This window comes from Bombina bombina, chromosome 3 (assembly GCF_027579735.1).
Source record: "Bombina bombina isolate aBomBom1 chromosome 3, aBomBom1.pri, whole genome shotgun sequence".
In the NCBI taxonomy this organism is placed as follows: domain Eukaryota; kingdom Metazoa; phylum Chordata; class Amphibia; order Anura; family Bombinatoridae; genus Bombina; species Bombina bombina.
The window spans coordinates 274,873,014-274,882,959 of record NC_069501.1 but is presented as its reverse complement, the minus strand read 5'-3'; the positions used below and the strand labels follow the sequence as shown (position 1 = coordinate 274,882,959).

The 9,946-nt window shown below is 35.3% G+C and overlaps 1 protein-coding gene across 1 annotated transcript in view; it reads left to right on the top strand.

Annotated features, from left to right (window-relative positions):
• Nucleotides 1–1,207: 1,207 nt before the first annotated feature.
• Nucleotides 1,208–9,946, top strand: part of LOC128653168 (eosinophil peroxidase) — a 37,945-nt gene continuing 29,206 nt past the window's right edge. Inside the window, exons 1-5 of the mRNA XM_053706296.1 lie at nucleotides 1,208–1,389; nucleotides 5,256–5,349; nucleotides 6,656–6,831; nucleotides 7,171–7,291; nucleotides 8,488–8,617. Coding sequence (XP_053562271.1) covers nucleotides 1,320–1,389; nucleotides 5,256–5,349; nucleotides 6,656–6,831; nucleotides 7,171–7,291; nucleotides 8,488–8,617 — 591 coding nt within the window. The 5' untranslated portion in view covers nucleotides 1,208–1,319. The remainder of the gene's footprint in view (nucleotides 1,390–5,255; nucleotides 5,350–6,655; nucleotides 6,832–7,170; nucleotides 7,292–8,487; nucleotides 8,618–9,946) is intronic.

The following is a 9,946-nucleotide window of genomic DNA, read 5'->3' as shown; positions in this document are numbered from 1 at the left end:
ATAAAATGTTCTAATATATAAGAACATTTTCTTTTTGCACTTTTATATCCCTTTAAGCAAAATAGTAAAATACTCAGGTAGGTACCGTGCACATGTCTTCAGGACTATATGGCAGCAGTTTTGCATAAAGGCTTGTGAAGAATAGATGGCAGAAGTGGTTTCAAAATGTATAACATTGTTAAAAGCATTGTTGCAAAACTGCTACCATAAAGAGCTTCAGACACGTGCACATTCTTGAGCCTGCCTTCCAACAAATGATTACAATGTAAATTAAAAACAAATTAAATTGTTTTCTGTCTGAATCATAAAACAAAAACTAATTGTTTCATATCCCTTTAACCTAATTAAGAATTGTTGTTGTTTGTATCCTTTTGTGGAAGTAGAATAAGTTAAAATGGTAAAATCGCTTGCAAGATATAATGAAACCCTACAAGACTCTGGTGCCAGGGAGCTGGAGACTCAGTCAGGGAGACCTTTGAGTCATGTTGGTTCTATGAGTCAGAAAAGATGGAGGAGAAGGTTCTCTGTGGGTGGAATTTAGCATTCAGAGGGGGGAATTTGGTGGTCTGGGGGCAAAGATATTTGGGGTGGTGCAATATGCATAAACCAGACTTCAGAAGCTTCACCCTGCTACATGCTACATCACTGTAGTAGTTCATTTACATTGGTCCGTAATTGGAACAGAAAAGGAGATAAGATAAACAATATTCAAAGTGCAACATACAGTCCTGCAACATCTTACTTTTAACAATGTGTTTTTTATTATTATTGTGAAAACACAGTGTATATTATTTAACAGTTTAATTGTAAAATGTATTTGATTTATATATATATATATATATATATATATATATATATATATATATATATATATATATATATATATATATAATAATAATGCTGTTAAATATTTCTGTAATTCAGATTAAAACCATTGTACATCTTAGGAACACAGGGCCAGATATTAAGCTTTGCGGGGGCAGCACATTGTGACCCCAGTGTCTTTAGCTGGGCAGTCATGTTCTAGTAAGTGTTTTTTCTCCTCTTCCAATATAGGAGTATCTTTATATTGCTGTACAAGTCTGTGTCAATCAGAATATCCAGTGGGTGTCACATCTTTCCCTAATGGTTACCAACAGCTACACTCAGTTCCCCTCCCACTGGGTGTCACAATCATAGTTACCTTATAAAGTCTGAATGAAGCTGGATTGTACCATCCAGTGCCCTGAACTGGTTTGTCATATTCCTTACATTGTGACTGTGCCCAGTGTGTAATGACAAGTAGGTGAATTCATTTCTCTCTCTTTAGGATCTGAAGTATGACGTCCTTGTTTTTTGTGATCCTGCTGGTCTTTGGATTGGTACAGATGAACTCATCCTCCTTCTATGGTAATATTTAATTTTCCTGCATCCTGCACACTTTAAACAGTATATAGAGAATGTAGATTAGTGTAACTACTGCTAAGCAATCTACTTTATATGATTAAACTACATTTTATACATTAAACATCCATAATAGCTATTTTTATCTGATTATAATTATCTATAAATGTTTTATTCTATTTATTATTTTTAGCACCAGGCAAACCTGAGCAATTACAAGTATAACAAGCTGGGTCATTTCCATAGTTTTTTTTTTATATAGATGGTTCAGAAATTAATCACCACATTGCAAAAGATCTTTTCACAAATATATGTCTTATAGTATCTTTAATTTTGTTAGCAAAAAAGTGCATTGTTTTGCAGTTCAAGGATATATCCCTTGAGCATTGTTTATAATATCTTCCTTGCTAAGGCCAATTAGGAAGAAATCTAAAAAGTGCCTGCACATATCAGTCTTTAAACCCTGGGCAGCAGGAATGAGGAGGAGAGTTCTGAATGCCCAGAATGCACTCCAGTCTCTATGGTTGTAGTAGACAAACTGCTATTTTCAGAATGTAATCAATGATACATGAACCCAACATTTTTCTTTCCTGATTCAGATAGAACATGCAGTTTTAAACAATTTTCCATTTTACTTCTATTATCAAATTTGCTTCATTCTTTTGGTATTTTTATGGTATGATTTGTTGAGGGAGCAGCAATGCACTACTGAAAGGCTGCTAGCTGAACCCATTGGCCAATGACATCAGGCATTTATTTGAAGCCACCAGTCAGCAGTTAGCTCTGTTTAGTAAATTGCTGCTCATGAGTCTTTCTATGTTAACACAGGATACCAAGAGAATAAAGCACATTAGCTAATTAGTAAATTGGAAAGTTGCTTAAAATTCCATGCTCTGTCTCATTAATTAAAATTTAGTTTTTACTTTACTGTCCCTTTAAAGTAAAGACTGGCAAAATAGGTAATGAGCACTGCAAATTGTATTTAACTGTGCAGAAACATTTTGGTTCATATTACAAGTTTAGTGCAAAATATTGCTTTTGCAAAAGCGTTATTTGTGCTCGACTTAGTAATACCAGCGCGATCAAATGTGCGCTGGTATTACAAGCTAGGTGCAATGTGAACACGACTTTGCGTTCGCATTGCATGGAAGCATTGAGCTCACTATAGAGTGTGCTTCTATAGGCTCCAAAGATGTCGTGCAAAGATGGGTAGCAAATATAAATGTATTTCCCATAGACCGCTATGTAAAGGCATTTTTAGCGCTGTTTTATTTTTCTAACACCCCCCAAATCTGCCACTTTTAACCCCTAAAATCTGCTTAGTGTGGTTTCTTTTTTTTAATGCTACATTTTTTAATTATTATTTTTTTTTTTTTTTTTTTTTTTAAACGACCTCACGTGTTATTTTGGGGGCAATTGCAGGACATTTAAAAAATTAACCAGAGGTACTCATAATGGCTGGTTATTTATCGCACGCCTGTAAACGGGCACATTTGCCTGTTTACAAGCATGCAATAAATTAGCACCCCACTTTTAATCTAGCCCTTATGGAAAATCATATTTTGAGTTAAATATTTCTTAAATTAAAGTTTGTTGAATAGCAGTTAGATTTAAAACAAGGCAGACACATCAGTCAGTGCCACTTTATTTAAAAGCTTACTCATCTTAGACCTTGAACTAGCATCTGTTCTTACCGGACAGGACATTAAACATCTCTTGCTTTTGTGTAAAATCGGTGCTTGTCTCACGCTCCCTTCGAGGCCAAAAAGCAAATTCTGTAACCTTGAAATGCTGCAAATCAAAAAATTGATTTATGTACTTTCCAGCATTTTGAAAACTTAGGCTACAGATTTTGCTTTTTGCCTCTCTAGGGAGCGTGGAACAAAGTAAATGTTTTACACAATATCATGAATTATTTAATATCCCTATAACTCAGTGGAACCCATTCACTAGAAAATTGAGAGGCTTCAGTGAATGGTCTCTAGAGAACAGCAAAGCAGCTGTTAACTGAATATATTGAACATGAAGATCCCGAGCAAGGCTCTTGAATGACTTATTCCAAGGGCTAAAATTCACTAAAACATCTCTCCATTATCTCTAATGTCTATGTTTACTAGCTCCTTCATTATACTATGCAGCAGATTCACTTCACGGGTGAGATTTAGTGCATGAGCTGCATAGAATAGCATAACTGTTGAAACTGAAGAGGCTGAACAAATTGGAGAGACTGGAGAGATATTTTAGAGAATGTTGCCAATTTTGCAACTTCCTGATAAATAATATATAACCAGGCTGAACCAATCAGCAGAAGGCAGTCAGAGGACTCTGCCACATACTCAGAGAGTTGAGTAGACAAAATCGTTTAATGCAATTTACAGGAAAAGTTTACAATTTAAGTAACACTGGCATAGATTTTTTTAAACAAGTTTGTTAAACATTTATGTGGTGGGTATTGACTGTCCTTTTAATTTGAAAATGAAAATTGTGCAGCTGATATATAAATAGATTCTGTGTCTACCAATAGGTCAACACTTACATTTAAAGGGACATGAAAAAAATAATTTATTTCATGATTTAGAAAGAGCATGCAATTTTAAACAACTTTCTAATTGACTTTATTTGATCTATTTTGCTTTATTCTCTTGATATCCTTTGCTGAAAAGCATATCTAGATAGGCTTAGTAGCTATTGATTGGTGACTGCACATAGATGCCCATGTGATTGGCTCACCCATGTGCATTGCTATTTCTTCAGCAAAGAATATCTAAAGAATGAAGCAAATTAGATAATAGAAGTAAATTGTATTATCTAGCTAATTCATGAAAGAAAATGTTTAGGGCTAGTGTCCCTTGAAATGCCTTGACAGAGTTTTAATGCCAAACAAAGTGAGCGTAAATGTTTGTTTCTGTGTGAAATAAACCCACTTTTTGCGGGAGGTGTCCCTATCAGCTAGTGTGCTGTAGAGTCCCAGTACTCAGTTGTACAAAATCATGCACTTCCAGGAAGATTTTACTTTTAATTTAATAAACTTTTACTTAAACTTTTCATGCAAACTATATTTAAGATATTTAACTGCTTCTTTTTTATATATGTTACAAAAATTGAGTACTAGTATGTTAATTATTGGATTATGCAAAGGGAAGGGGTTATATGATACATGCAAACCTTTTTTTTTTGTTTGTTTGTATTTTTGTTTCATTTTTCCATTTATGTTTTAGGGCCCTCATCCAAAGTTTTCTGTATGATATATTACATTTGTGTGCAGCATACTTTTATTAACCATCTCCCTTAAAGGGACACTAAAACCATTTTTTCTTCCCTTAAGATTCAGACAGTGCATATAAATTTAAACAACTTTCCAATGTATTTTTATTAGCTAATTTGCTTCCTTCTCTTGATATCCTTTCTTGAAAGGTTCAGGTAGGTTCAGGAGCTGCTAATTGGTGGCTGAACATATATGCCTCTTGTCATTGGCTCACCCAATATGTTCAGCTAGCTCCCAGTAGTGCATTGCTGCTCCTTCAACAAAGGATACAGACAGAATGAAGCAAATATGATAATATAAGTAAATTGAAAAGTTGTTTAAAATGCTATGCTCTATTTGAATAATGAAAATTGTGGAGAGCTCTCCACATACATCGCTAGAAAATAGTATGTGCTTAATTTCCCTATTGATAAATAAACAAAGCTTTAAAATTCACAAAATCCATTTTTTTTATATGAAAGTGATGTTGAAATATGTTAAAAATGTTATAGTTCTATTTAATAAAACATAGCTAAATGTCCCTGTTTATAAAATATTACATTATTACGTTAAATATTTGTATGTCACTTAGCTTCGGTGATAATGCTTTACGTTTGTTTTCTGACAGATGGAGTTGAGGAGCTGAACAATGACTTTATTCTTAGTTGTGCAAAAGATGCAAAACAGCTGGTGGATACTGCTTACAAAAAAACTCGCCACATGTGAGTTTTATTATTGCTTATTATGCTCAGACATAAATGGGAGGTGGGATTTAATCTTTCTAAAATTATTGTCTTTTATTTGCAATTAGATTTTTTATACAATAAATATACACTGAGCAATGAGAAAATCACTAATAATGAAGGATATGATGAGAATAGCTTACATGCAATAACTAAAGGGATCTCAGATCAGATCTGGCCACCCATCCAACACTATAGAACCTGGTAGCTCCCGTACTCAATGCAGTTTACTATAAGAAATGACTGAGGAAAGTATAATGCATAAGGGGTGTGATGACATCAGCATGATGACAGCACAAATCAAATCATAATGCCATAATGAAGGCAACCAGGGCATGGCACAGCAATAACTGATAGAATTCAAGTTCTAAACATCCTAGTAATGGCTAAGAATGGACCAATCAGTACATGTGGAAGTGGAAGTCTTCTTCACTGACAGGGTCATTCTTGTGGAGAGCAAGCCAATTAGAACAAAAATAAAGTGTAAATGCCTTGTCTGCCTGATTGACAGTGAATTCTGGGACTCGGTCATCTGGTGTAAGCATGAAAGAGGCTGCTGCCTACAAATAACTTTATATAAAGGTGTCCAAACATATATGTGAGTGGGGGGTATAAATAAGCAAATGAATATATGTATACATTCTGGCACTCTCTCTTGCAAGCACCAGCTAGATTAAAAGCAACATGGAAGAGTTAGTTACAGCATTTAGCCAAATGGCGAAAGGCCCAGAACCATGATAAGATCTCTTCTTCCCTGGGCCCCTAACCTACAGCCTCACAATGCAGCCTTCAACCAAACACTGAGATACAAACAAGGGTGGCACAGGCCCATAATAATCTACCTAGACACATACAAAAAGCAGAAATGGACAGCACTCTCAAACCGCCCTGGGTTTTGTAATTGTAGGTGTTGTGTGTCAATTGTGATCATTCCAATTTAAGCAATCTGCATCAAATTTGCCATTGCCATATTGAATACTTCATGTGGTTTTGTAAGATTAAAAATATTAAAAATGTTATTAGGATAAACTACTTAACAAAAACTAGATTTTGTGAACTGTATCCTGTTTCTATATACAGAACTACTATATTTTCCAATCCAGATAATAAAAATTGATTATATTATATTCACAAATGTAATACATCAATATTAGATTTTTATCTAGTTATGTCCCTGATGGAAAGGCTTATTATTTTCCACTTATTTGATTAACTTTCATCAAAACCCTCTTTCCATCTCATTACTGACCACTGCAAATTACATAAAGCTCCTTTCCTATTCCAGCTTGAAGGAGCGTTTACGGACGCAGACCGCAACTGCTACTGATGTCATGGCGTATTTCAAACAACCTGTGGCTGGCAGCAGGACAGCCATACGATCTGCTGACTATATGGGCACCACTCTCCAACTCCTGACAGAGAGAGTGAAAAAATTTCATCAGGGTCGTTTCAATATCACAGGTAAAAAAGAATAAACACCCTGCGTTCCCTTACTATACACAAACCTGCCTGCTGCCCGAGGAGGCAAATTATTTTCCACATGGCCAATACCATAAAATGATTAAATGACACTTTGTATTTTTTGTTTACTAAACAATTACTTGACAGTTGCATCATTAACTTTTTAGTTTATTCATTTGTTATTGTAAGCCATTTAATTATCCCCCATTTTTTGTATATTATATAGTAGTTTCTTTCAGCTTTTCTCTTAAGTGGCATAAATAAAAGGGAATAAAGAATTAGTGGAATGGCAACACTCATGCTAGTAGCAGCAGAATAACATAGAATGTTGTCCTTCAGATATTCTGACAGCTGGACAGTTGGATGGTATTTATAAGGTGACTGGCTGTGCTTACCAGAATCTTCCAAAGGCTTGTCAGGAAAGCCCCTATCGGACAATTACAGGACAATGCAATAACAGGTAAGTCAGCACTATTTCAACAGTTGTGTCTACTGGGGGTATATAGAGAAAGACAAACTTTTCAGGGCAAGCAAGGCAGCTGTCTAGGGTTTCCTTCAGAGAAGGCCCTTGCCTGACTGATCAAGTACTGCAAAATGTACAATCTACCGCTCACTGTATAACAAAAGGTGTGCTCTAAATGTGCACTAATTATATTTAGAGAAGTAAACCAAGTGTATTCAACATTAATATCACTAGGGGTAGTGTGCACAGATCCAGTAAACTTTTTAATGCACATAATCCATAAATAATACATAACTAAATGCAAATGCCCAAATTTAATTTCTTTGAATTTTGGCCCAAGATGGTTTAAGAGTGTCTTTATGCTATATTTCTGCTCTGCGATATGTGCATTTTAAATGAATGGTGGTTTGTTATTCTTAATTTGATATATTCAAAGATTCATTTATTGACAAGGACATTATTTTATTTTTAATTACAAGCAGTGTTATTTCATGAAGCCAGTCAGGGGCTACAACAGCTGAACAGTGCAGCCCTATACATAGTTTAAGTACACTATGGTTGCAAGAAGCAATGCTGTGCAGAAAATAAAAACACCCTGAATAAGGGGACAGGGTTATGAGGTGCTAAAATTAATCTTAACCCCCCCCCCTATTATTATATTTTGGAACCGGGAGGCTTAGGTAGAGTCTGGGTGATCTGGGTGTTGGAGTTGGGCAGACACATGGATGGAGTGTTGCAGTATAAGTACAGTATTGTTAGGAGCTCTGATAATCATTTAGGTGCCTATTTTAACCTATAATATATATATATATATATATATATATATATATATATATATATATATATATATATATATATATAAAATGCTTAGTACAAAGGCTGAACTAGAGTTATTAAGGTTCCCAGATGATAATCAGATCTGGGACTTCATATACACAAGCTATGACATGTCTAGATTTATCCGTTTGAAGACCCTAGATAGAGGATTCCCACACATGTAGCATCAGCTGATTGTTTCACCCGTGCTTTAGTTCAGCTATAATGAAAATCTGGGCTGTTAGGGTTACTTGAGGACCGTGGTTGAGAAACACTGCTATAAAGGGCTTTGTATTGTCTTACTGTAGGTGGAAAGTGATATATTAAATGATACCATTAAAATACTTGTCACATTTAATGACAATTACTGTTTGTAGGAGGAACCCTCTCCTTGGTGCTTCCAACACTGGGTTTACACGTTTGCTGCCAGCTGAATATGAAGACGGCACCACCCTTCCACGTGGTTGGACGCTAGAGCGGCCAATCAATGGTTTCCGGCTACCCTTGGTAATAATTCTCTTAGTGATTTTTTTTCAGCCCTGGTATAAATTCTTTCTGTTTACTGAAAGTTCAGTGAAATAATTAAATGTATTAATTCATTCTATTTATTTTTCATTCTCATTTTTTATATCTGTACCCCATTCTCCTACTTTGTTTTCCTTGACTGTTAATTCTCCGTAGAGTCATTTTTAAATCATTTTCTATAGCACCCTACATTTTGGACCTATGGAACTCCTTAAAGTGAATGTCAATTTTGATGCTATAGTCCCCGGTTTTTAAAAATTTGATTAAAAACAGGGGCACTTTAATTCATCAAAATTTACATTTCACTCCTGTTGAGAAAAAAAAAATACCTTTTAATCTTCACAGTAGCTCCAGCTTCCTCCGGTCGTTGCAAGCCATTTATGACGTCAGAAATGATGGATAGGTCATCCTCCAATCACGGCTTCCCCCCGGGGGAATCAGTGTCTGATTCAACGCCGTGATTGGAGGAAGCCGGGTTCCTCATTTTAGACCCAGGAATAGGCTTTGCGACGGGCGGAGGAAGCTGGAGCTGCTGTGAAAATTAAAAGGTAAGTATTTTTTTCTCAACAGGAGTGAAATGTAAATTTTGATCATTTAAAGTGCCCCTGTTTTTAATCAAATTTTTAAAAACCGGGCACTTTAGCATCAAAATTGACATTCACTGTAAAGGGACATGAAACCCACAATGTTTCCTTTCATGATTCAGATAGAACATATACATTTAAACAACTTTCCAATTTACTTTTATTATCAAATTTGCTACATTCTCTTTGTTTCCTTTGTGGAACTACTGGGAGCTACCAATCAGCATCTAGCTTCTAATAATGCTTTGCTGCTCCTGAGAATACCTAGGTATGTTTTTCAACAGTGGATATCAAAGGAACAAAGCAAATGAGATAAGAGAAGTACTTTGTAATCTTTTATCTGAATCATACAAATTTAACTTTGACATTACTGATATACATTATCTTACATTTCTGCCAGCTTTAATTACAACATGTCACCTCATAGAAAACTCTAACACTGCTCTTGGTAATAAAGCCGCACTTCTGGGGATAATGTGCCTGCTTTTTCCATTGCTGGGTTTCTACATAGTGTTCACAAAAATGATTGTATCTAAAAGCAACACTGCAATTATATGTGTTCAGATGTTTACTTATATATAGAAATGGGAGGTTGGCTGTGCTGTTTCCCTTTTCTTTGTTTATGTCCCAGTTTGGAAATATGGTAAAGCCCTGCCTTTAGAATACACATACCCCTCCCTTAATTATCTTAATCTTGGGGGTATGTACAGTATACATATATGTATCT